The 28,000-nt window shown below is 41.0% G+C and overlaps 1 protein-coding gene across 3 annotated transcripts; it reads right to left on the bottom strand.

Moving 5' to 3' along the window:
• Positions 1-55: 55 nt before the first annotated feature.
• On the bottom strand, positions 56-27,618 carry IL18RAP (interleukin 18 receptor accessory protein). 3 transcript variants are annotated; one of them, XM_019753915.2, is made up of 12 exons: positions 27,547-27,618; positions 27,185-27,259; positions 21,448-21,617; positions 20,697-21,015; positions 20,423-20,600; positions 13,108-13,258; positions 8,866-8,931; positions 7,100-7,223; positions 5,052-5,203; positions 3,884-4,021; positions 2,293-2,466; positions 56-1,617 (listed from the first exon to the last, which is right to left on the bottom strand). In XM_019753915.2, exons 3-12 carry the CDS (start codon positions 21,515-21,517, stop codon positions 1,295-1,297), a joined length of 1,695 nt encoding a protein of 564 aa, XP_019609474.2. In that variant the 5' UTR covers positions 21,518-21,617; positions 27,185-27,259; positions 27,547-27,618; the 3' UTR covers positions 56-1,294. The 3 variants fall into 3 exon arrangements, with proteins under 3 accessions (XP_019609474.2, XP_074188567.1, XP_019609475.1); XM_074332466.1 differs by lacking the exon at positions 20,423-20,600 and having other exon boundaries at positions 13,185-13,258; XM_019753916.2 differs by lacking the exons at positions 21,448-21,617; positions 27,185-27,259; positions 27,547-27,618 and having other exon boundaries at positions 20,423-20,619; positions 20,697-20,862.
• Positions 27,619-28,000: the final 382 nt, after the last annotated feature.

The raw sequence follows: 28,000 nt of genomic DNA, 5'->3' as shown, positions 1-28,000 counted from the left end.
GCCACTCCAAGCCTGGATCACATTCATACAGTGGATGTGACACATTACATGTGAGCGAGTCCAGAAGTTTCTTTGCTTTATTATTCACATAAATCATTCCATTCCATCAGGAATCACAAAGCGTGAAGGTTTTGCATTTATATGTAACTAGAACACTATTTAAACTACCGATTGAACTGTCATAAGGAAAACAAACTTATGAAAATGAAATTAGCCTACCAGGAACAACTGCTTGGTCCTCCAGCAAATCACCCCATTATTTAGGAAGACTTCCACTGAGATCAGTAGGTCAGGACACACATATAAGAAGTGTCAGCCTAATGGGCAAATGGCTCAGAAGGAAGCTCTTTAAAGCCCCGTTTTTATTCTCTTTTAACCAGTGGATAAACTAATTTCTCAGACTCTTACCTTGGCTGCTGACTCTTGCCACTGCCTTTCCAATTTGTGTGTAACTGTCAGTCTGTTCTTGTCTCCTCATTGCCCTGACCATTTTGGCCTACTTGCAGTGGTCTACAGTAAGGCTGCGTGCTGCATGCCCTCACAAAGGCCAAGGGCATAAGGAGAAGCTGAAATGAACCCCACTCTGCTCCCCAGGCCTTATGTCCCAACACAGGGCTGCATCAGCCCACGGAAGGGGCTCCTTCCTCTAGTTCATCTGCCCACAAGGGGTACTTCCCACAAGGACACAGTAAAGACTAATTGTGGCCTCCTCTGCTGCTTATCTCCAGGTCTCTTCCTTTCCTACTTGCTTTCTGTGCTCCAGAGTTAATGGGTGAACATGAAGTAAGCATTGTCTTCTTTACAGAGAAGCTTTTGGCAAAGTTGAAATCAGTCGTTCCTAATAATATTTATTTCATTGCAAATATATATATAATATACATATATAATACCGAGTAGACATAACAGTCCATAGCCACAAAAGTGGCCAGATCTACTGCTTCTGCTCAGACAACTAGGAAAATCTTAGGGGTTCTATGTGCTGAATGTGTGCTAGTATCTGGAGAATTCACTCTCCCTCTGTCCAGTCCAAGAAATTAGAGGCTCTAACCACAGCTTCAGTGTCATGCCAGTGCCTGTCAAGCTTGCTCAGACCTGGCAGGACACCCTCCATTTTATATTAGCCCGATCCATGCTGTGTGTTTGGTCCATCACCCTCCCTACTCACGAGGAACTGGAGGGGAGGTGGTTCAGGGCTCATTTCACCATTCCCTGAGCTGGGAGCTCCTCCCAGTGGTTTCTGTTTTACAGAGTCCTTTCCAGTGAAATAAATTCTTGGTATAATTCTGAGATGGCTCTACGTGAATCCTTTAGAGTTTTTCACAGGCATGTGATAGCGCATTTGAGTCCAGAACCTGGAATTGGAAGGCATTGATTTTAAGCCTCTCCAAGTGATGGTGGGCAAAACCCGGAGAGCCCTTTTCACAAGATGAGGTAGAGACTCTGGCTCTTGGAAGGGACAGAACTTAATTAAAATGAGTTTCAATGTTTGATCATTCAGGGCAAGATTCACTGCTGCTTGTAGTTCAAAGACACTAGGTCCGTTGACATAGTTGGGGCTCAAGATAAATATTCCTCTTCTACTTTTCTTAATAATGTTCACAATGTCTTCTGCATACACTGGAAATAAAGAATCTTATTAATTACAAGTGTTATTATTAAACCTTGAGTCTAAATAACCCTGAATCCCCCAGATCTACCCAGAAGGTTCCTTGCGATGGACACACTTATGAAAGGAGGAAAGGGAACATGGCTGACTATATCACGTTTGCTATGTCAACTCTATTGACAATTGAAGATAGATTCTAGTGTCTAGTGACTCAATTTTACATTCCTCCCCTGTCCTGTCTCCTCAAATTGTTGGTTCCTCTAGGAGCAAAGCTTGTTGGAACAAGGTAGGCTGGGATGACAAAGGGCCAAGGGGTGTTCCAGGCTCATGGGTGGGGTATCTGAGGCAGAGGAGGTCAGTGGGACAGGATGAGGCCTGCACATCTGATGGGAGATCAGGGCTGACCAAGTGCTGAGATTTGTGCCCCAGAAAGCAGGGAAAGACACTGTTGTTCTGGAAGGCCTCCCTGGGACCTGATATTATCTTTTCCTCTGAAGGTGAATTTTTTTTGGATGATGGAGCATGTCTGTGCAACACGTGTTTTTCTTGTTGCCCAAGATGTTCTAAGCTCAGGAGACCTTCCAGAAGATGTATATCCCAACAGAAAGAGTGACAGGAAAAGATAAGAGCACTTGTATTTAACTATCCCTCTTGTTCTGTCTTCTCTCTTGGCATGTAGGACTTACCTCCTCCTGGGGCCATATCTCTTTCAAGCAAAAACAAGGTGTATCCATATTTGTTTTCCAAAACATCAGGAAATAGATTCAGGGCCAAGGTTTCCTCACTCAGAGATGAACCAGCCTCACTCTCAAAAGAGCTCCATTTTGCATAGGAGATGAAGGCATCGAATTCCTTTTTATCTGAAGAAGAGGAGCAATAATAAGTGTAAGCCATTTACATGATGTTGCTATCATGGTATACCTACATATGCTCGAACCATATGGTAAATGGGTAAGAATTAACATTTGGGGTCCTTACTGAATTAGTTAAAAAATGAAAGAAAAGCAACAACTGAGTCTATTTCAAAACCTCACTGATAAGTGGTAGTAACTGCCCAGAATAGAATTCTAATTTCTGAAGCACTCCTGCAGTTTCTCTGAGGTCACATCAAACAGCTGGGGCCTTCCGTGATTAAATCACATGTACTTGGGGGTTCCTCTGAGCTTTCTTTGCATCTGTGCTGTTGCTGTCTCATGAGTTACACATCAAAGAAGAGTGTGTGCGCCATCAAAGCATGATCCCACCCAGTGAGCAAAGCACTGCTAAGACCTTGCACCTTGTACCTTACAAAGCTGGTGGCACACATACCTCTACTTGAATACCCACATGTGAAATGAATCAACGAAAACTCCCCAGCAGGTTGCTCTCAGGGTTGCATGAGATACCGTGTATGAAGAGCTTGGTGTCTGCCTCACGGTGATCCCAAGATAAATAGCCATTCCCCTCCCTTCTAAAATTGCAAACATTCTAACATTATGGAACTCCCGGACTAGAGAAACACAGAAGCAGCTCTTCTAAAGAAGCAAACGTTAGTAAATGGTATCATCCTGTCTCACGGGAAAATGGATAGACACTTCATTAACAGTATAGAACTTGAACCTTACAGAACTTCAAGCTTTTGGGGACATTTCCACCATCTTCAAGCTCCTCATTTTATAGGTGAGGCTGATCGAGGTAATAGTTAACAGGGGCTCTGATCCAAACTGCCTGGGTCCAAGTCCCAAGCTCTAAAAATGCCAGCAGTTCAATTTGGGGCACGTGACTTTATGTCTCTGCCTGGCTTGTAGGATTGCTGTGACAATGAAAATAGCTAATACACATAACTGGCATGTACTCAATACAAGTGAAATACTAATTGCTGGCTTATACTGTGTGTTCACTATATGTTAGATAGTTTTCTAAAAACTTAATCTGTGTTAACCCAATGGGCTCTCACAGCCTTCATTGTGATTACAACCCTGTTTTACAGAAGGGGCAACTAAGGCATGAAGATGTTAAGTCATTTGCCATATTGCTTTAGGTTTGTTAGCAGCGAGATTATTTTCAAGTCCAACATGTCTGACAATAGCATCATCAACAAGAGTCCTGGTAACGGGAATGAAAAGAAATTGTTTCTTCACCTGCTCCCAGGCCTCTCAGGTGTGAAACACCAGACCCAGGGGCAGTTTCAAAGCCTGAAGGGCATGACTTATCCATCAAGGAACATGTGTTTCTGGAGCTCCTCCCTCTAAGTCAGCTCTGAGAGGAAAAGTCAGAAGCAAGTGGGGATCACCTTACCCCCAAGCGTCTCATCCTTCCTCTGGTAGGTTCGGTACAGCAGCACTATTTCAATCCAGTACATGTAGAGGAGAGCGCCTGCCATGAGCATTCCTGCCAGGGCCGTGACAGTGCCAAGTAGGATGTACAGGAACACCACTGGGGAGAGCATGGCAGTCATGAGCAAACGCAGAGACAGCATTCCTAGGACAAGGCCACACTCAGGCCAACCAGTGTCTTTTCCAGCTCTATTTTATCAACACCACTGCTACTGGAAGCATTTCTCTTGAATCTGGAAATGTCTTAAAGCACATCTTGAGGGAACTACCATACAATGAACTCGGGAGAACCTGGGGAAAAGGGCAGTTCCTGATTGGGGTGGCCTGGCAAACTGACCATAGCCATTTTTATTTCTTTTCCCTATAAACCTCTACACAACAGATTTGCATCCCTCTCATCGTATATTGTAAATTATTATCATGTATTATCGTCGTCCTTACTGAAGTCTATGTCTGGCTCAATTTTGCCCCCTCTGTGGCCCCTAATACGTGGGACACACCTTTATGGAGAATTCATTAGGGGGCAGGCACAAATTTTGTCTTCTTTGAACCTCATAGGCATTCAAAACCTGCTGTCCTAGAATCATCTATTAATTGAATGAATAAATGAAATCAACATCTCTGAGCATCTTCTTAAAAAAAATAAATAAAAGCTATTCCCTACCAGGAATATCTACTCTAGCTTTACAAAGCTATGATCTGTGATATACACCTATCACCCTGAACACTGAGCAAAACTACTTTTTCTTGCCTCCACTCTCCATTATGTCCTCTGGATTCAGAAGCCAGGAAAGGGAGCTAGGTCCTAGCACAATACCTACCACATAGAGCATGCCCTGTAGGTATTGATAGAATGAATGAATGAATGAATGATAGTCTTTTCCAACACAGCCCCCATGCACGGAGTATTAGTTAAGAGGACCAGCTCTGGATCATTGATACAAAACTTGCTAGGTAGTTGTGTGGTCTTGGCTAAGGTATTCAGTGAGTTAACACAGCAAAGCGCTTGGAACATTGTCTCACACAGTAAATACTAACTGCTATCATCATCATCACTAGCATTTAGGAAAATTCCTCTCCCCTCAAATAAAAGCAGTTGTATGCCTCCTGCAGCAAACTTCCAGGCTCACCTCCTTTCTTTTCTTTCAGTTGGATGGACTGGGTTGTGTTGCCGATGGAGTTTTGAGCGAAGCAAATGAACATCTTGCGGAGATCTCTCTGAGTGACTTCTTTTAAGTGGACAACACGCTGGATGATTTCATCCTCGAAGGTGGATTGAACACTAGGAAAGGAAGGGAAACATCTCACCCATTCAGTAGATAAACTGTCATCTATTTGCAGTGTTTGGAGCTCATATAAGCAGCCAACAGTTTGGCTTTCAGAAGAGTCATAAGATCAAACAATATAAGGAGATGCCAGAAGGATATAAGATGGTCAGGGAGGCTCTTATTTATGTATGTATGTATGTATGTATGTATGTATGTATGTATGTATATTTATTTATTATTGAATCTGCTAAGCATCATTCTGACACTGAAATTTAATTTACTTGAGGACCTCAAGTGACCTTTCTTGTTCTTAGAAATCCCCCTGAGAACAGATGATAACATTAACTTAAGAATAATCTTAAAAACTACTAACTTCTAATGAGGGTTTACTGTGTATCAGGCAGTCTTCTGGGCACTAAATGAGGAGTATCAGATAGCCTCCTTGCCTCATAGGAACCCCACGTGGAAACAGTATGTCGGTCCTAACTTGGCCAGCAATGCAGACCAGACACAGAAGGTGGGTGACAGTCCAAGGTCACACCACTGAGAAGTGGCAACCTCATTCCTGGGCCTGCACCATTCTGCCCCATCCAGGAAGCGTGCGTCTTAGCATTTATTCACAATGTGGATTCTCTAAAGTTGTCAATCTCCAGCCTGTCTTCATGTTAAGGAATATTGTTTAGGTAAATGATGCTTTAGTCTGTGTTGCTTGGAGCCTATAATACCAACCTTTTATCACAGAATGTTTCTTACCTGCCAGAGACTATGATAAGCATATCACCTCTACTGTATCCGCTCCTTACAAGGACCTTGCAAGGTGGATTATAGATGGTGTGATGGAGGTTCTCAGGGTTTGAGGGCCACACAGGATGTGTGAAGTCAGAACATGTCCTCTTTGTGGGCTACTTTGAACTTTGATGCAACATCAGCTTAATAGGGGCCCAATGACTTCTCTTGTCATGACATTCTTGCTAAATTTTATTACTGTTCTCCCAAATCTGTCCTTTTTTATTTGTAGTGTTGTATATTTTTAAAATATTACATTTGTTTATTGAAATGCTTTATAAATCAGAAGGAAGTGCTTAATCCATAGACTATTATTTTGGAACAGATCTTGGAAAAACAAGGGACTATCTTTTAGCGACAGGCCTGGCAGATCGGATTCAAGTCCTTAACCCTCCAGGAACTGTGAGGGGTTGGATAGCTCCGAATGGCTAGAGTTTTCCTTTTCCATGAGGCAAATTGCCTTCCCGGTAAATTCTGGCTACTGAGTTCTGTGCTCCAGAGAGCAACAACCTAAGTCTAGTTTCTCATAAAACATAATAGCTGCCAAGTCCTTCAAGACAGATACCCCACCTGAGTCCCCTTTCCCAGGTGGCATTGCTTCAGCTATTCCTCACTTCACGTTTTTTTTTGTTGTTGTTGTTTTTTTTGTCAGACTCCTTATTCTTGTGCCATTTCCTCATTTCATACATTCTGGACTGTTAATGACTCCAGAGATTTGGATACACTGAACAGACAGCACTGGGGGAAATGGAGAGATGGGGAGGGGATGGAGGGTAACCATCTTCCCCGTTTGATGCACAGGCTACTTCTATTTAAGCAGCCTGGGTTGGTGTGTCTCTCTGCTTGTCAGCTTGATGTTTAAAGCAGCCACATCAAACTGTTGCTACAAATTAAGCTTTAAAATAACTTAAATATTTTGTTCTATGGCCCTGTCCGAAACTGCATTTAGCTCCCATGTTTAAAATTAACATGAACTGTGTGTTTCTGTACTTTTATTTTCGCCGCTAGTCGGTGCTTGTGGCCACTTCATTGATTCAGCTGTGTGTGTATATTTTAAAGGTTTCCAAAGGTAAAAGCATTCACTGTGGATTGCAGAGAATATTGTCTGCTAGTTTCTTTCTTACCTCTTCCCCTCCGAGGTTAGGATTTCCAACTGCTGGTTAGAATCTTTGCTGTACCATCTCAACACAGGTTTAAAGTCCTTTTGGAAGCCAAATCGCGCTGTGCAGTTAAGAGTCAAAGGCTTTCCTGGAAATGAAGGGGCCACAGAATATAGGAAGGAAGGAAGTGAGAACGCTTTGTGCTGTGTAGGAGAAACACTCCACCTGAAGACTGGTCCTTGGTGCAGTTAGGTTTGCAGGTAGAACAGGTGTGCCAGAAATAACCAAACATTCACCTGTCTCTCATTCAGAAACAAATGAAACCAGGTATGTTTGTTTCTGATGGGCAATACTTAGATCTCAAACCGTGACTATACAATCTTAAAATACAGCATAGAGAGCATAGTCAGTAATATTGTAATAACTATGCATGATGTCAGGTGGTACTAGACTTATCTGGGTGATCACTTCGTAAGGTATATAAATGTCTAATCAGTATGCTGTACACCTGAAACTAATATAATATTGTATGTCAACTGTAATTAACAAATAAAACTGTAATTAAAAATAAAACTTTAAAATAAAAAAAATTAAAAGATTGGCGTGGTCATAGCACTAAGATGGTTTGAGGATAGATACCAGGAAAATTAGAAGTGTCAGTGACCAGCCTGGTCTTCTAATGCTGCTGTTGAAGTACAGGTGTGTCAATAAAGAACATTTTTTAAACCAATACTTGCATATGAATAAAAATCATGAGGTTACTGTGGCATATAACTTAAGGAAGACATGTTTGAGATATTCAGCTGCATTTTGAATACTGCTGTATAGATGGGCATGCATCTTATCACACTACCACCCTCTTTCCCCTCATTTTCTCTGTAACGGGTATCCAGATACACGCTCTGCCTCAAACTCAATATTTTAACCATGAAACGGTTAGGGACTACATTTGAAAACTCATTTTTGCACCTGAATAATGTCCCCTCCTGCAGCCATACTTTAAAATTCACTGATACTATTTGTAACTTGTTATTTTCTAATTAATTATTATTTTTCTTCTTTCCTCCTTCCTTTCTTGTGATGTTTCTCGTCTTTTCATTTTTATAATGAGGATATACTGATACCGCCACCTAGCGGTCTTTTACCATAATATCTATTTTTACATTTCTTTCTACAAATATATGTATTTTCACATTTAAAAGAACTTATTTTATTGAAACAACCAGTACTTGGTTTTAAATAGACCAGGTATTATTTAGCTGTTTGGTAAGATGACAAAATGAAAGTTGACAAAATGAAAGAGGACCATAGGAAAGTCACATTGCCCCACTACCCAAAGAAGACACTACTTTGGAAAACAAATTATTTGCCTAAAATTATCTGGAAGACCAGACCAAACATCATATGTTTAAAGGTCAATGCTACTCAAGTTGGTAAATTGGTTAAATTTATAGATTTAACCAATGGACCCAATATGTGTAACCGCCTGTTTCTGGGGTGAGTAAGGAAGAACCTAAAATCTATTGACCACGCACCAGCCACCTAACATACATTATCCTACAATGTCACCTCATGAGGTCAGTTTTTTATTTTGCCTATTTACAGATTTACAAACTGAGGCTTAGAAAGATTAAGTGACTGTGTGAGGTCATCACACCAGTCAGTGGCTGAGTCAAGATTCACACCTAATTCTCTCTGACTGGACATCTAGTACGCTTTCTCCTTCTATCACACTTAGACCTGCTCCCAGAGCGCAGTGTCAAACAAGGGTGACAATACCACCACCTTACCCAGTTCTACTTCCAGTGTGTCCACGATGGGTTCCAGAATGTCTGGTTTGACACGCGTGTCTTTCACTAAAAGATAAAGATAAAAATAGTTATTTGCACTGAGAAATCTGACAGCCTGCCTGCTGAAGACATGTGCATGATCACACATTGGTCTGAATGTTCTGATGCTCTCTCTGCAAATTTTGTTTATACTCCATAAGGTTAGAAATGCAGGTTTCTATGTGAAAAGCATGCCTTCAGAAATGACTGTCGCATCAGGTTGTGGGTACTAGCAAAACATTCGTCCTTAAATTCGTATCTGCCTGGCTCACCCATGGCAGACTTGAGCCCTCAGTCCCATCTTCTCCTACAAGATTGCGTATTGGTGCCATCTGGCTGAGTAATCCGACAACAAGGAGAATTCACCTAAGAAAATCAGCCAGATTGGACTCTACCCCCTCCATTCTTAAAGTCGTGGTTTGTTTCAAAATAAAAGTGAGTCCCATCGTTCATTAATCACCTATCTCTCAGCTTCCTGCCACAAACTTTCAAATGTGCCTCCACTGTCACACTTCCTCTGGAAGATGTTCCTTCCCCTGATAAAGGAAAATTCATCACCTTTGCTCTGGCATCCTCTCTTATTTCTCAGGGACCTCCTGCCCTCAATGATACCATCTCTCTCCCATATCTTTAATCTCTCTCTCTCTCTCTCTCTCTCTCTCTCTCTCTGTCTCAGTCTCTCCATTTAAAACAAAGAACAAAACCCCTCCACCTCACTTCCCTGCCTTATTCATTCTCCTTCCTTTCCAGCCAAATTCTAGAAAGAGTGCTATTTGGTCATTTCCTCCACTCCCTCACCTCCCACGGAGTCTGATTTCTGCCCCCATCACTCCACCGCAACTACTTTGGCTAAAGTCACCAGTGATCTCCGTGCACCTCAATCCACTGGGCACAACTGAGTTTTTCATCAGCTTTACTTCTCAGCAGCATTGGCCACACCCAGTTTGGAATCCTCTCCTCTTTTGGTTCCATGTTTCTATATTCTCCTGCTCACCTCCACCATCTCTACTCACTTCTCTATGTGCTTGTGGGCGCCTCTCCTCTGTGCCTCTTCTGAATATCAGATCTCTTCCTAGTTCTCTCCTAGTGGTCTTGCATTCTCTCCCTGGGCGGTGCAGTTTACTTTCTAGGTAACTTCCCTACAGAAGGTCTTGGTCCTCAAAATGATCTCTTTCCCTCATCATCAATTTCACTTCCTTTACTGCTCTCCTCCCCACCCTTCCTCCTGATGACACCCCCTTGATGATATAAATAATGACGACCACCTTCCCAGATCCAATAATTAGTTCTCAGGCCTCCCCATTAGAGGCAGAGCATCACTCCTCCTCCTTGAGACACTTGAGTCGCTATGCCCTGCAACAGCTCCCTTTGTTCCCACACCCCTATTGAAAGTCCTTTGGGGACCCTCCTCTTCCTCACCTGTCCAAGTGGTAGAACGGTCCAGGCCTCAGTTCTGGGCTCTCTTATTTCTATACTCACTCGCTAGCTGATGTCAGGCCTTTTGCTTCAGATACATATTATGTTGGTCACCCTCTCATTCACATCACCAGCCCCAAAATCTTCAGACCAGTTTACCCAAAACCCTACATGTCGTGACGTGGATGACCAAAAGTCCTTTCATGCCTAATCCCTCATTTCTTCCTCAGACCTTCTTTTCCAGCCTTTTCTGTCTCATTGAATGGGGCCACCACTTACCAGGCCAGAAAACTTATCCAGGCCAGAAAACTAACACATCCTTCATTTTCCTTGTTTTGTGTTTTTTTGTCTTCCAGAGAAAATTCATCATCGTGTGCTGTTTATGCACAAATTAAGCCATTTCTCATCACCCCTGCTAAGTCTATTCAAAAAGCAACCAGAGACAACTTTTAAGAGCATGAATCAAACCTGCTGGTCTCCCACCTGGGCCCTGCATCGGCCCCTGTGGATGCTGTCCTGTGCTGTGCTATCTTCTCTCAGTATCTTACAGGAAGTCCGCCTAGTCGCCCAACTTAACACCTAGCTCTCATCCTCAACCCCTCCTTTGCCCTGATCTTCATTCCCACTTTCCACATCCTTTAAGATGTACCTCCTAAATATTTCTTGAGTCCGTCCACTTCTCTGCACCTCACTGCCACTCCCAGGTCTGGCCACTGTCAGCAATTGCTTGTTTGACCACAGCAACATCCTATTTCTTCTCCCTGCCTCCATTCTTGCTCCCTAAAACACATCTCCTATACAGTAGGCAGAGTGGCCTATTTCAAATACAAATCTCCTGATGACACTCTTCTGCGTAGAACCCTCAATGGCTCACCATTGTTTCTTGGATAAAGTCCAAATTTACAGGAACAGTGTGATCTCAGTTCTGCATCCAGACACTCCCCCTCAACTGACCGTCTTTTTCCTCACTGACTGCATGACCAAGCTCTCTCTCATCCTCCAGATGTTAACTATGCTGCTCCCTCTGCCTGGAATGGCATATTTCCCTCCTTCATTGGGCAAATTTGTTGTTACCCCTCAGTTCTCACTGTGATGCGCTGTGCCCAGGTTTGGGCTTGGTGGGGCCTCTGCTTCTCCTCTCTACTCATCACATTGTATCATGATAGCCTGTTCCCTCTCTGTCTGTCCCACAAAGTAGTAAGTTCTGAGAGACAAGAGGAAGTGTCCTGGTCCTCATTCTTATATCCTTAGCACCAAGCCCAGTGCCTGACGCATATTGGATGTCCCAGAAAGATTTGTGTGAGAAGGAACAAATGAAAGAATGGAAGAGTAAATGGAAAAGACAGGAATAACGACAGAGAAGGCTTGATTGATTGAAAGAGATGCAACACATGTGGCAAAGAGTCCTCTGGGAGAGAGAAAAGCAGAACCTGCCACTGAAAGTTTGATGAGCCAAGTTGTCATACCTGAGTTAAAAAGCAATCACACATCACTTGGAGGGGACAAGTGGTGCAAAAGGGGTAGTTGCATTCTAACTTCTTATCCAAAGAACAATCTAATATAAATTTAAAATACTGAGATCTAAAGTAGTGGAGAGTGTAAAGGCCAGGAAGCAAGCAGGAGTGTTTGAGTCGGCTTCAGTGGTTTGTATCTTGCAATAAAAGAAGAGGAGGTAAAATTGATTAATATATTCCTAAGCGCTAAATCAACCATTCTGTAGCTGTTTAATACACAGCATGAATGACTGACTCTGTTATGTTTTGACATAGGCCATGCTTAAATTATTACATTATTCACGCTGATACTTGTAAATTTAGTAAGAAAGGCCCAAAGGAAAGACTGGGCCAAAAATAGAGAAGTCATGGAAGAATAAACCCAATGGACCAATAAACATATAACAAAATATTCAACTTCATTAGTATTCAGGAAAATGTAAATTGCTATTAAAAAAAAAGAGACCCCCACTTGACACCAATCAAAATTTCTGAAGACATCAAACACTATTTCGGAATAATAAGAAACTGTTCATTGCTGATGGGTGTGTAAATTGGATGCTACCTTAGAATAATATCATATGTCTATAACATAAATCACATTTTATAACCTAAAACAATATTCTATTTTATTGATGGATACACACATGTAGAAAAAGCATAAAAACATAAATGCAAAGGATATAAACTATAAGACTGAACTATGTTGAGGAAGGGAGGGTGCAGGAAGCGATGAGGGGATAAGTCTCAAGTTATATCTGCAGTGTTTTGTTTCTTTAAAGAGAAAGTGAGATTTTAAGCATGTAGAGAAATGGTAACAGTATTAAAGTTGGTGACAGCTACATGGGTATCACTTATTTCTGTGTGTGAATTATTAATACTATTTTTTAATTTCCTACAAAAACAAATGAGGCGTCAATGCATGGGAACCAAACTTATGATAACCTGAATACCATGTTTCCTCGAAAATAAGACCTAACTATAAAATGATTTTTCAGGATGACATCCCCTGAACATCAGCCTTAATACATCTTTTGGAGCAAAAATTAATATAAGACCCGGTCTTATTTTCGGGGAAACACGGTAGGATCCAGAACTAGGGCTTCCTCGGAGAATAGAATCTAGGTTAATGGAAAACCTGATGTTTGCCAATGTTCAAGGCTTTCCATGACTATAGTGTATGATTATCTTTTTTTTTTCCCAAAAAGGAAAAAATTACTAAGCCACAGAAAGGTAACTATAATTGTGCAATTGGGGTTCAAATCTCAAATCTTGAAAGCAAAAATTCACTTACCAATGGTTCTCACTTGAACAACAGCTCTGACTGTCCATGAACTTGAATTATCTGACTGAGTATAATCACATACGTACGTGCCCTGGTGAAAGTCATAGATTTCACCCAGTTGCATTCGGTTACTCCTTTCTTCAGAGAGTAGTCTTCCATTCTAATCCAAGAGACAAGAAAATTATGTAACTTTCTTTAACCAGAGAATTGTTATTAATAATAATTGCACAAATAAAAAACTTAATGAATTTGAACCAGGGAAGGGGACAGTCAGTTTGAGACAAGGACATCAGAAAAATACCGCCATGCTATGAGAAGATTCTGTTCAAAAATCTTATTTGTAAAATTATTTTTTTAAATGAGAGGCATTTTCAAATACAGTTATATTATGTGTGGAGATCAGGGTACCAAATCTAATCAGCCCCACCAAGAACTAGTTAACCCAGCATTTCCCAAGCCGCTGAGACTATTCTAGAAAACTCATCATGTTCTAAATAGCTGATACCTAAAGGTATTTTTTAAATACATATATATTCATATTCCTGGAAACTACATAGGTTTTCTGTGTATGGGGCTAATATAAAATTTCCTTTTTAAATAAATTTCACTCTACTAAAAGAATAACATTTAAATTAAAAATATTAAGTAAATAACTTAACAGGTGTACATAAATATGACAAAGAATGACTGATCACTGAAAAGCAATTATTTAACTCACAGTTGACCCAAAGGCAAGTGCGAACTAAAATACAATTATGAACATTTCTGGACTTAGAATCCATCAGTGACACCGCTTTGCGTTTAGGATAAAATTTAAACTTCTTCACAGTCTGACCTCGCCATCTGTTCCCAGACTTAGTTCCTGTTACTGCCCATCCCACGCGCCACTCCCTAAACATCCACCTTCTTTCTCAGTCCACGCACTTGCACATGTCTTCCTCCACTTTTCCCCAGGGGACAGGCTGCTGCTCAGAGGTGCCTCCAGAGGAGCCTCTCGTGGAGACAAGATATCAGTCACTTCATGCTCCCAGAGCAGTGAGCACACACCTCCGCCATTGTATGTAGGCCTTTTACAGTAATTATGGGTTTTGGGATCTCCTTCTCTGTAGTGGTTGAGAGCGGCCTTTGTGTTGAGACTTATAGCTGGCCCCAGACACACTGGGAGGAATGAATACAGACCCCTTCCCGCAGTGAGCTCTCAGTCTAAGAATGCAGGCCCTGAGTGCTAAGCCAGAGAATGATGCTCTCAGCGCATATGAAGTGGGGTGCCCACTCCAGTCTATTCAGAGCCTTAAAGAATATGTAGGAATAAGTCAATTGAGTGTAAGTGCCTTAGGAACATTTGAAGCAAAGCATGTACGTAGGAAATAAGGCCGAGGTGAAAGGGCTGGAGCATGCGCTTGTGTTTGATCTTGGTCTCCAGTCTTTAGCAGGCAGGCTGGCAATAGTAAGCTCTTGTAAGTGATGAGTGAATGAATGCATGTCTAATTGAAAGAAAGGTTTTGAAGCCTAAGAATCACAAAAGGTCAGACTTTTTTTTTTTTTTTTAATGGCAACTAAGTAGAGAAGCTCTTGTAAATTTAAGCAAAGACTATTCATACTCTTTTTTGTATCACTAAGAACTGAGACATAGTAGGGGCTCAATAAATATTTGTTGAATGACTAAGGATCACTGCGACAATCAACTTGTAGCCCCTAAGCTCCACGGGACACGTAGCCTTCCAACATCCAACTAAGAGTACCAGGAGGACATCTCTTACCGCCGTAGTTAAAAGGAAAGAATAAACAACAAAAATAACAAAACACTAAGAGCCTGTTTTCCATGTAGATGACAAAGTCCTTTCTCATATATTATCGCATATGATGGTATGAAGGATTCTCTGACTTGGGTTGCATAGATTCTCTGTCTTCCATTTTACAGATGAGAAAACTGAGCTTCTGGCAGTTGTGTTTGGTTCCATATCACTGAGCTAGTTAAGTGAGAGGACTAAAAAGTAATCTAAGTTTTCTGATTTTGAGTTTCAGGTTCTGATTGAGGAATTTCCCTTCCACTTTGTCTGTTGACTGGTAGACTCAGGGATTCCCCTACTCCAAGTCTCTGGTGTGGTTCTTGTGGCTCAAGAAGGGATTTCCAGTCAGTGGTGAGGAGCCCAAGTGGCGGGGAGGAGTGTGGTGGGATCAAAATTGGAGGGAGGGGCAGCTGCAGGTAGGAAGGTAAACAAGGCCAAGAGGAGGGACAGACAAGGTTAATTACCTACGAGGTGATTTGAAGAACTAAGAATCAAGGTTCAAAGCGTGGGGTAAAAGTCAAAGACAAAACTCTAGAGAGCACAGTAATAACATACAAAGAGCAGAAACTGGAGTGGAGGTGTGTTTAAGTCACATGAGAAGGTAATAGGGAGAGAATACAGAGTTGGAACTAAGACCTCAGCTGAGCCCCAGGTAAGATGGGTGATAACAAGGTAGACCTGGTTTTATTTTTTCCCATACAAAGATCCGTATGGCTCAGGATGTATTATTAAGACTTTATGAGATGGAACTAAAAGGAAACATCAAAGAAAAGAGATAATTAAGAAGCAATTTGTGTAAAGAATGATTGGAAACCCATTCTAATAATACAATCACAAGTGATTCTAATAGGAAATAAAGGTGCTACTGGGCCTACACAGGGAATTCTTTGTTTTGTTCAGATATGAAACAATCACGAACAAAAATGTGGAAGGAGGAACCTCTCACAAATAGTGTCAGTAAATCCTAGAGAGAACTGAGGCATGAAAAAAAAAAGAAATTGAGGACACTAAAAAGGGACTTTTAAAGATATGTGTGAAGCAAGGAGAAGAACGAAGAAACATACTCTACCAGGAGTAATTATTACAATATTATACTCTAATATCATCAAGCTTTTGTACTACCGGGAAATACCACCACTCCAGAGAGCACAAAGCACATTGTGTTATTCAGTGGGATTGGTGCTCCCTGGAATTGGGCAACACTGGAGAGCTCCTACCTGGGCTTTTCCTACCTAGGCTGGGAAGACTCCAGCATCTGTATCTCAAGCTCTGTCCTCCCTGATGGATTTGATATTTTCATGTCAGTTTTAATGATTCATTGTCACCTCTGCACATGTCACCTCTCCTCTTCCCTAACTGAATTAGCTGTTACTTTCTCCAACTTGGTAAATGCTGTGACTATATTTTGAGCCACAAAGACACAAAATATGATAGCCATCTCTTTCACACACCCCAATTAAAGCGTTTGATTGTTTATTTTATTCCTTGAAAATGTCACTAGCATCCACCGTCTTCTTTCTGTTCCCATTGCTAGGTCCCTGGATCAAGACTCACACTTGTAAAGTTCAACCACCCCAACTGGGACCCAATAATCACACCACATAACCAACCTGCAGCCTCTGTTCCCAGCTCTCACCATAACTACACGACCATGCTGCTCTGCTGACCACTAATGGGATGTACCCTGAATGTTTCTTTTTTCCGTTGCCTATGTTGCACATTCCTGAGAAGAGCAGCTGCACAGTCTCTTGCTCTAATCATCAACTGACAATGTTCTACTTATACATGAATTTTGTACTAATATTTATTTTTAATAGGAAAAGGGTAAATTATGGAAACTATAGACTGATGAGCTAGATGTCAATACCTAGCCAAAGTCTTGAGTGAATTATTAAACAGATGGCTTATGAACCCTAAAAAATGAAAAGGTGTTGAATATCAGCCAGCTTGCATTGACTAACAGCAATCATGGCCGTCTTCTCGTTTCCTTCCATGACAAAATGATTAGATCAAAGGCTCAGAGGAATATAGTAAATGCACTATATCTTCACTACAGCGAGTGATTTGGAAAACACTTTCATGACCTTCTAGATAAATAAAATGGATATATTATATGTGGGCTGAGTGACTCAGGCTTTGTCTGACTGTTTTAGTTAATAGAGTAGCAATCCACCAAAGTTATGGGTTGATTAATGGACCATATGTAACTAGAAGGTCAACCTAGGGTCAACAACTGAGAACTGTCCTCAGCGCCAGGCTGTTCAGTGTTTTTACGAAGTGCTTCAGTGAAGACATATCATGTGTGTATCTCATTTACAAGTCTCCTATATGTAGAAGTGATGGCTAATATGTTAGATTTCAAAATCAGAATTCCAACTGCTTGACACATAGAATAATGAGCTAGAACCAACAAATTACAGTTTAATAGGAATGAATATAATCATAAACATGGGTTAAAAATTCTACTCTATTAGCACAAAATTGTTGGTCTGATTGCAGTTCTTATGAAAAAGATCTATCTGCCAACTTAGAGTGAATCAAACATATAATGAGCTGTACCAAAGCTAATACAAGCATAGACTGCAATGACATACTTTCAGAACAAGGAAGACAATAGTTTCTCTGTTTTCAGTATTGGTTAGACAACATGTAGATTATTGCCTTGAGCAGATATTAGGAAGGTGTCCAGGAGTCTGAGTTCTAAGATTTAACCATGAGAACAATCAAATGGGGCCAATGTATCAACCTTGGAAAAATCAAATCTAAATGATCTTTACTTCTTCCCTATTTGGAGTCACATTGATGTTTGGGCTAGCCAATCTCATCATTCTCACCAGTTCTCTATGTCACTATGCTCATAGAATGCCAACAAGTGCCAGTTACTGCGAGAACTAGGCCAAAAGGAAATGAGAAGGAGAAGTGGAGGCCTATGTGCGAAAATTCCATGGAACACAGGGCTCAGAAACGGCGTGGCAGCTACTTTGTGGTGAGCGAATGTGGTATAGGCGTGAGATTGTCTTAAACCACCAATGGAAATGTTGCTCATGGCACATGTCTTACTGACAGGAGTTCATGAAGAGTGTTTCCCATTGACCTTTGTTACAATGTTTCCCACGTCAAATGTTTTCTTAGCTAAAAAACATAAAATGCCCTCTCATTAAATGTAGTTATCATTTACTTAAGATGAAGTCTCTTTATGCCAAGACTATTTTTTATATTTTTAGAAATTAGAAAAATACAGAGAAAACATTATTAGAATAAATAATAGATGATTCACTTTAATTCCAACTTCTCAGTCATTAAATATTTCAATTAAGAATCTCCAAGCCTTGGAGCTGAGCTGCTGATGGGCGGCCGGTGGGCTCTGTTGGTTAGAGCGCAATGCTCATAACACCCAGGTACTGGTTTGATTTCCCCATGGACCAGTGGGCTGTGCCTTCCAAAATTAGATTGAAAACAATGACTCGACTTGGAGCTGAGCTATGCCCTCCACTAGATTGAAAAAAACAACGACTTGCCTTGGAACTGATGGGTGCTGGAAAAACACACTGTTTCACAATAAATTTTTTTTAATTAAAAAAAAATAGAATCTCCAAGCCTAAATTTTTGACATGTCTATTAAAAATATTTTGGAAACCTTTAGAGACTCCAGCCCATAAATTTACTTCAGTTGGCTATTCTATACATCTGACAGATACATTCCCGGTAAGTAGTTTCATCTGAATTCACTAACACTATGTTTTCATCTTTTCTGTTCTGAGATGTCTTAGGTATGACCCACCTACCACCTGAGTACCTGTTGTTTAGCAAGAAAGGAAAAAAGGACAGGGTACTATTTCCTGGCTGATGTCTTCACTTTTAGTAATACACTGCTAGCATGAGGTCTGTGAGTTTCCAGGTTACTGCGTGCGTGTATGTGTGCGTGTGTGTGTGTACATGCACACATGCACGCAAGTCATGCAACATACCCTGAGCCATGACCTCTTCAAACCTGCGTCAGAAGGTACGATTTTAAAGATAGCCATCATGTACCTGCTTTTAGGACAGAAGCCTATTCACCATTAAACACATCTTGACATTTGCAGTCAAGGTTCCAGAGAAGTGACATAAAGCCTCCTTTTGTAAATGTCATACAACTTTAGGGTTTAGCCTACAAGAGCAATATGTGCAGTAATTTGGCAACTACTCTGTGGCCTGTGCTTATCTGAAAGTGAAAATAAGTTTTAGTTTCAGGGACACCATCACTGAAAATTCAAATGCTTTTTCATTTGAAATAACTGGGGACAAGCGTGCTTTACTGGGCTAGAAACAGCCTACCTTGACATCTGTTATCCCAAATTACAAATACTTTTGAACCAAGCGAAGTTTTGTTCTTAAGAGAGAACTGAAAATAATTAACAGAACCATTGACTTTTCTTACTAACCTCATTTTAGAGGTTATGAAATTAATGTATTTCTTAAATTAGGATGTTATTGAAACCAGCATATTTTCAGTGTCACTTTAAAATACAAATGTAAGACCTTAAGCCCATCGCTCATCATCCCTACAATGGACATAATAACAGCTGTCCACTTACTGTTGCCAAGTCTCAAGAGAATAAAGTGAGAAAATGTCTCTTCACACCACAGTCATTGTACCCCCACTAGTCTCTAATTGTTGAGTCTGCCCCCATATAAACAGGGGCTGCTTTCTTGAATTCAATCAGTGGTCATTTAAAATGATTATTTTTTATATTAACAAACAGATATATTTTGAAGTCAAGTGTCAAGTTTCTTATACTTTTTTAAGGCAAAGTACTAGACTTTAAATAATTATTGCCAAGTGTAGGAAGCAATTTAAATTTTACTCCCTGATTCCACCATCCAAGGGTCAAAGGACATAAGACTACGTTGAAAGAGATGCTTACACAGCATTTGTATATCTGTTAGCACTTGGTATAATTATAAAACCTGAAAATGTGAAGTGTTTTTATTATGTTTATTCACATGTGCTTCATAACTCAAAATCATTGTGAAACTTGCCTTTTCCTGGCCCCTGTTCCCTTTTTTTTCTTAACATTGCACTCCCTCTTCAAGGTCTCAGGGCCATCCTCTGTTTGCCTTAACTGTTCTTTCAGATATGTCTGCTTAGGAAAGTATTCTAGTTTCCTATTTCTTTGAAAACCCTTCAAGTCTTACTTGCTGGGTGCTCCCTTCCCCTGAGCAATGCCCATTGTTTTCCATGGGCAGTAAAAATGGACTAATCCAGCCTTCTGCATTAGCAGATGTTGTAAATTTATGACTTATCACACATGTGATATACTTGAATTTTAGACATTTTCCTGGCACTATCAAAAGGATGATTTTAATAATTAGAATATCAGGTTCTGTGGCTGCCTAGGGGAAAGACCATTTTAGAAAGTCAGGTCTTCTCTGTAAGCACAAGGTCAACCTCTAGACCTCAGATCCTCAAACCCACATTTCTATAAAGTACAAACGGAGATGTTACCATAAAAACCATAGCCTTACATCAATTTTGGAGAAGTCATTCTTACCTGGTACCAGGTCACCTCTGGGCTCTGTACATCACTTTGGCAGTCGAGACTAGGGCAATAAATATCGTCAATGCTACCAAGAGTAAGGTATTTCTTATGTGGGCACACATGGGATATGTTTGTCTTGGGCTTAACTTCTAAGACCATCTTAATGCAACAGGCCTCATCCTGGGGGCTCCTAGGAGAGTTGACAAGGTCTTATGAACATAGATATTATATCCAGAAAATATGGGATTTAGGAACGTTTTCAGATAGGAATGCATTGGGGACTTACCTAATCCTGGGTCTACAAATATACGACCCAGCATTGTTCATCTCCACGGTCAAAAAATGTAGGGTGTTCTGGTCCAGAATGATGTGAGAATAGTTTTTAGTAATTTCCCTTAATGGATCTCCATTTTGAGGTTGTAGGTACCACTGAACGTCAGATAGGTCCTTACTACCACTGCAGGGCAGGTGTTCAGGACCTTGGGTGGGTGAGTGTTGATTTCTGTTGTAGAAATGGGATTTCTCTGGCTCTGATAAATCACAAAATAAAACAAACTCCTCACTTCTCTCAGAATATGTCCAAAGAAGTTTTTTGGTGAAGCAATCTGAAAAACCCAATAAACAAAGCAACGCAGAAACACATTAGAAGATGAAACTCTAACATATTTACAAAGAGTAGTTGTGTGTCTTTCCTCTTCACTGTTCCCATTTTGCAAGGGAAAAAAAGTTCAGGTTCTAACTCCCTCCCAGTGTCACCAGTAGCAACAGTTATTTCCTGTTAAAAATGGCCGAACCACCCTTCATTCCCCTTCCGCTGCTCCGACTGACCACCAGCTATGATGACTGGCTTCCTCATCCATGCTTGGTATCAGCTGAAAACTGTTCACCCCGATAATTTCTCCTCCTACACACACCTTAACAGTAGGAAGGAAATGTGCTGTATTAATAGGTCATGTCGCTGATATATCAGATTATCTGGCACTTTAAATTTTGACCACAAGACTCACAGTGTTAACATGAAACGCGAAAACCCCTACCTGAAGTATTAAATCCTTGAATTCTCTCTCCTGCAACAAGCCAAAGAAATAACCATTCCAAATAAAGCATTGTTCTCCCTGGGTCCTGTCATCACTTCAGTAAATTTGTTCTGTTGCTAGAGTGGAGGACATCACGATTCAGAGCCCCACTCTGAGAATCCTCTTCATTTCTGTAAATCAAAAAATGGGAAATGAAGAAATTGGAACTTGTGATCAAACTGCAAGTCACACAGGAAGCTTTGAAAGGGCAGGTCCTCCCAAATGAGCCCTCACAAGTCCACATTTGTGTGGTATTTTCAATGGCATAGCAGTCCCTTTGTGTGTGTCATTTCCTACACATCTGAAGGAGGGAGAACATTTCAAGCTCATGGTATCACTTGGATCTCTACCCCACACAGTGTCTTCTTTTGACTCCATTTTTTTACAGAATTTTTTTTTTTTTAATGTTCTATCTAGTACATATATTTCCATGAGTAACTTGGAAAGAATTAAGTGAAAGTTTTCACGGGGAAAAAAAAAAAGACCCAAGATGAATGAAAATGTCAGGTTCTTCACATTTAGGAAAGCTAGTGGTATAGCTCATATGAATAATTAATAAAGTTTGAGACTGTCTGCACATTACTAATTTTTATTGTGAGTTACAAAATAGAGGTTGCTTCACTCTCTGTGCCTCAAATAAAAAAACGGACAGTTGTTGCTGGCTGGCATTACTATCAATACTCTGAAATATAGAATCAAGCGAGAGAATCAGAGCCTGGGCTGTGTTCCTGGGGGTCTTGTCCCCCTTGCTGATAGGGTGGTCATTAGAGTTTTCACACCATTTACAAGAGATGAGATAAGGACCCTGGGAGGGTGTCCTAGTCCATTCAGGCTGCCATAACAGAATACCAAAGGCTGGATGGTTTATAAACAACAGAAATTTATTTTCCACAGTTCTCACAGATGCTGGAAAGTCCAAGATAAAGGCACCAGCGTGGTCATATTCTGGTGAAGGCCCTCTACCTGGTTCAAAGCCAGTGCCCTCTCACTGTGTCTTCACTGGGTGCAAAGTGTTAGAGATCTATCTGGAATCTCTATTATAATACTATCATGCCACACCTGAAAGCTCCACCCTTATTACCTAAGCACCTGCCTACGGGCCCCCTCCTAATACTATCACTAGGGGTTTCATCTTTGAGGGGTAGGATTTCAACATATGAATTTGGAAAGGGAGTGAGTAAACATTCATACCATAGCAGTAGGTAATATTTGATTTTCATTTAATTTTGTTTTTAGAAGCAAATAAAAGTAATTTTCCTACAGAACAGTTTAGTCTATGCCTCTGAGAGTTCTGAACTATTATCACTAATATAAAAAAAACCCACCTGTGTATTATTCTTGGTGTTACAGGAATAAGATAATTTAACCCTTTAACTTTAGCTAAAATTTTCACCTAAAACACTCCAATGCTGTTTTAGGTTCTTTGGGGGGGAGGCAAAATAAATGGCACAGCTCCTGTACTCAAGGTTCTTACACAATGTGGAAAACAATCTCAAAGAAAAAATATTATTCTAACATGTATTAGAACAGCAAGGAAGACTTTGTTCAAGATTATTGAAATAGGGGAGAAAGATCAAGCTCAATTCAGAATACGACAAGGACAGGTGAGGATTTATAGCCAAGGAGCAGGGTGAGGGGATCAGGAGATGGAAAATTACTGACAGCAACATCAAGGACAGGGGAATTCTTATTAAAAGACTAACAGGGTTCTTTCTGAAGGCAGGTGAGGGGCTTAGATATCAAGGCTGAGCAAATATCAAGGACGGGAGAATCACTTAGCAGAAGTCTTTGCTGGGCAGAACAAAGATAGGACTGGGGCTAACATCAAAGCCTGGTTGACAAGAGTCTTCAGAGGGGCCTAACTAAAACTTGGTCAAGGAGAGTCTTTGTCAACACGAACATTCAAAGAAACAATTCCAGGAACATTAAATAAAGAAACAAATGCAGTGATAACAGAAGAGAAAAAATAAAGAAAGAAGAGAAGGAAGGAAGGAGGGAGGGAGGGAGGGAGGGAGGGAGGGAAGGAGGGAGGGAGGGAAGGAAGAAAGAATAAGTTACACTAAATATCATATGGCCACTCTGAAAGTTGCCTTTAAAAGTCTTCCCACAACATCTGTGTTTCCTTGGGAGCTCACAAAACCAATGTCGCTCTCTCCACATCTAACCAGCCATGCAAGTTCCTTTTCTCACTCCTCCCTGCGCTTATTGGTCATTCCTTCAACCACTCCCTCCACCCATGACTTTCCCAGAATATTTCTTTCCAGGTGTGTCCATCTTTTCTTATGAAGAAATACTTGGCTCTCCGCATCTTATAGTAGTCTTCATTTTCAACCAGTTCCCAACACACACACACACACACACACACACACACACACACACACACACACACTCACACACCATGTCTCCAACGTCTTCAGGTGCAGGAAGAGGGAGTAACTTTAATATTTATAAATGAGTTATCAATAATTAATGTTTCTCTAGCAGAAACAGAGCTTAAGGTGTCTTTGGGGATCCAGTTGGAGTGTTCCAAAAGCAGCAGGGTGGGACTCAGAGAGGGACCTGGGTCAGCAGCATAGGTGGGTGTTCAGGCCAGAGAAGTCTGTCAGCTGCGAGGAAAGGGCAGATAGACTTCCTTGAGGAACACCAGCCTAGAAAGGTGGGTCAGGGCCAAGGGAACATTGCAAAGGATAAACCCAAAAGGAAGAAAAGATACAGAACACAGAGATCACCCTGAGACTAAGCACAGAAAAAGTTTGGAGCTACAGAGGAATCGGGCACAAAAATACTGAAAAGTGTCCACTAGGTTTGGCCTCCAATGGTCAGATCAGCACGCACAGCAGGGATGAGAAGATGGAAAGCTGTGCAGTGATGAGGGAGTAAGGGAAGGAGTGTGGGGAGTGGGGACAAGTCACGCCTGCCACACTCTACACTGTGCAGGGCAGTCAGGGAGGTGTTTGCTCATTTGTTAAGGAGAGTTTTGACATAATTCCACTGTGAGGGGAATGAGTCGGCAGGGTAGCAGGTCAAATAGAGTGAGGAGCGGGTTCATGGACTGTTTTCTCTGAGAAGGTTTCCACCCTGCAAACCACAAAGAGGTTATCTTGGACAGGAGGCAAGCAGAGCCACTCAGCGTGGGCAGGTCTATCCAGACCAGTTTGCCCAGGTCGGAGCTGGAAGGGCAGGATGTTTCCACCTGGCTGCTGAGTGCTCAGTGAAGAAGGGACACAGTGAGATAGATGGTGGAGAGCCTTGAAGAGTGCCAGGGCAGAGACTAGCGTCACTGCATTATTTATCCCCATTGGTGACAACTGGTGACTCTTCCTTATGAGGCCTGTAGTCAAAGAATGAGGCAGATTAAAGTAACTGCCTTCCAAGATTTGGTCTGCCCCCCTTGCCTTTCTTTCCTTTGCCCACAAAGCCCCTCAATGAACAGTCTCCAATCCCTGGAGGCATCTTCCTACGCATGAGATAAAGAATCGATTCCCAAGCACCATGTGTAAAACCCTGTGTGACCTGATTTGGCTCCTTTATGTCTTATCTTGGATATCTCCTCCAGAGAGAACTTCCCTGACAACCTGCATAATGAAACCCATCTCTCTCTCCTGACCACTGCACTCGCCAGCAACTCATCTGATATCACTTTATCTTAGCACACATTATTGTCTGAAAATATCTTGTTTTGAAAACTCCTCTCCCACTAGAATCGAAGCTCATATCAGTAGGAACTGACTCTCTTTTCCAGACTTCATGATTTCTCCAAGAATACTGCCTGGATAACAAGAAGGGCTCAGCGATTCCTTGCTTATAATTTATCCACACGCAAGTATAATTGTTATTTCAGATATTGTGTTCTCCTGTTAGATTGGGAGCTCCTTAAGAGTAGGGATGCTGTTTCAGAAATCTTATCTCCAAATCCCAGGACAAACTTTCATGCATAAATCACCATCACTTCTGTTGTTCAAATAAATGCAAAACACTTCAGGAGTCAGAACAAATGCATAACAATCTAGGTTTAACCATTAACTTGCTTTGTGACTCCAGTTAAGACACCTAGCCTCTCTCTGTGCTTCAGTTTTCTTATTTGAAAAATAAATTATTTGGGTGTATCAGTAGTTCCTTCACATTAGAGGTAGGGGATCAGAACTTCTGGGGATTTAGCTGGGAAATCTGTGTGTGTGTTTTTTTAAGCTCCCTGACTTGGAAACCATGGGATTGCATGATTGCTAAAATCATCTCAGTTCTAACATTCTGTGATTCCATGGTTGAATGTCTGAGACTATAGCAAATGGGTTACCATGGCACCCAGCAGTCTTCAGCCCTCAGGAATACCCATCCCAAACTTGAGGGGATAAGTGCTCTCTCTAAGATGCACTCACCTGCTTGCCTGGGAACTCAGGCAGCCTGGGGCTGTTTCCAGATGACAGTTTTGTCTCTGAGACAGTGTTTCTCAAATTATTTTGATTATAAGAATCACCTGGAACACTTGTTACAAACGCAGGTTTCTGGACTCTCCAAATTCTATCGGTCTGGAGAATCTCCAGATTCTCAAGGAGAACATGGCATCTGCATTATCAACAAGCGTCAGAGTGATCGCTATGATCCAAGAAGCACCCTTGGGAAGAATGCTTGTCCTCAGGGACAAGAATAGAGCTTGGGAAGGTGGGTCCATGCTGAGCTGTAGTAGCTGTAGCCAGCACTGTTGGCAACTGACCAACCCAAGAACAAGTCCATTCTGGAAACTCCATTTATGTGGGATAACACAACTGATGTTGTTTGTCAACATCTACCTCTTTAAGACCATTTAATGTCTATGCAGTGCCTTTCATTCCACCATCACTAAAATGCTTCCGTGAATCGTAAGGAATTGCACAATGTGCAGAGTCTATTGATTATCGAGCACTGGGCACTTGAATACAAACCAGGCTGCAGACTCTCTGTTCAGGAAGTAAAGTGATGGACAAGTGGCACTGAATATTGTGGGCCCCTGGTCTCTCACATACTTTCTGTCAATACTCTGGAAGATGACTATTGCCCTCTCGTTTTACTGACGGACAATCAAAGCTCATGTTGCTTGAAATAGTGGCCCCCACTAGTAATACTAATCACACATCTGGTAAGTATTAGGAGGGTAGTTTATGCACAGATGTAGAGGGTCTCAATGAATCTGATTTTCCCATCTCCACATGCTGTTGCCTCACAGAAAGAGACGAGAGCCCAACAAGGGGGCTTCAAGTATCTGAAGGGTCTCTCCTCCAAAATCTTTCTCATTTTCAGAACCACATTTATTTTGTCAGAGATTGAGGCTCACCCACCTCAGTTAGTCAAGGCTGCAGCTTCAACTATCATTGGTTGATAATGAACTAAAAATTTCTCTGACCAAAGCTTTGGATGGGAAAAGGTGAAAGAGAAGAAAATACTGGGGGAGGCAGTTGTCAAAGTTGGCAACCGTCGTGAGTCCCTCTACTCTTCACTTTTCCCACAAAATGCTCAAAGCACTGTAAATAGGTTTATTTTATAAACACCAGTATTTTTGTAAAGTGAAGCCTCAAGATATACAGAGATATAAATTTTGCTAGTTAAATAGCACATCCATCATTACAAAATATTTTATGAAAAGGAATTGTGTTAGCAATTCATTTCTCAGCTTACCTTTTCTGGTTAGGAAATCTAGTGGGGGAAAAAAGTACTATTGTCTTACCTTCATTTCCTGTTCTTAAGACATAAAAAAGAGGAAGGAACTTCAAGTCATTTCAGTGACTGCCGGCTTTTCCATCTGAAGGAAAACATATGAGAATATCAATTTTCAAAGTGTTCTACTGTACCTCTTCCTAGCCAGAGAAATAACTGGAGAAGACACAATAGCTGGAGAAGACACAACTGGAGATAGACACAACTGGAGAAAACAACTGGAGAAGACACAACTGGAGAAGACACATTTAACTCTCACAAGTTTAGAAATAATGGGTTACACCTGGAGAAAAAAGAAAAGCTGTCGGATTTGACAAGTGACCACTGGTATTGTCAAATCTATGGTCTTACAGAGGAAAATCAAATAACTACCTCTATCAGTAGATGGAAATGCCTTGAAGATGAAGCATCTAAAACTTTTTGGCCTACCCTTCAACAGATAAGGTTTGTGGTTAGGTTTAGTTGAAAAGTGAGTAAGCCTATTTCCTTTACAGGAATTTCCTGTAAAGACTATTAGTACTTAATTGCTCAACTGTGGGTTGTTGTTGTTTTTTTCACCTTCTAGTTTTGTTTTTTTTCTATACTTCTCCCTGAAAGTATAACCTTGACGATATAAGCTAAACCTTTTCTTGTGTTTAATTTTCGAATTCTGAAAGAAAAAATTATCTCTTTCTGACAGCATTTATATGAAGTGAGAATTTATTGGCACAGAGAGAGAAATAAATTTAAAGTCTAAAGTCACCAAGGTAGTTTCTGTACCTATTTATTCAGAGAAAGTTTCAATATATAAAATATAATTAAGAACACCTCTGTTCCTTTGATAGAA

Source organism: Rhinolophus sinicus, linkage group LG05 (genome assembly GCF_036562045.2).
Source record: "Rhinolophus sinicus isolate RSC01 linkage group LG05, ASM3656204v1, whole genome shotgun sequence".
NCBI classification, from domain to species: domain Eukaryota; kingdom Metazoa; phylum Chordata; class Mammalia; order Chiroptera; family Rhinolophidae; genus Rhinolophus; species Rhinolophus sinicus.
Note: the sequence above shows the minus strand (reverse complement) of the source record. Positions and strands in the feature narration are given on the sequence as shown.

Excerpts from the sequence above, each read along its gene's own strand:
- IL18RAP (XM_019753915.2), bottom strand. The coding sequence starts at position 21,517 with ATGCTTTATTTGGAATGGTTATTTCTTTGGCTTGTTGCAGGAGAGAGA. Across the intron at positions 13,259-20,422 it reads CAGAGGTGACCTGGTACCAG|AATGGAAGACTACTCTCTGA; the intron begins GTAAGAATGACT and ends CTCTTGGATTAG. Across the intron at positions 7,224-8,865 it reads CACACTGGAAGTAGAACTGG|GAAAGCCTTTGACTCTTAAC; the intron begins GTAAGGTGGTGG and ends CTTCATTTCCAG.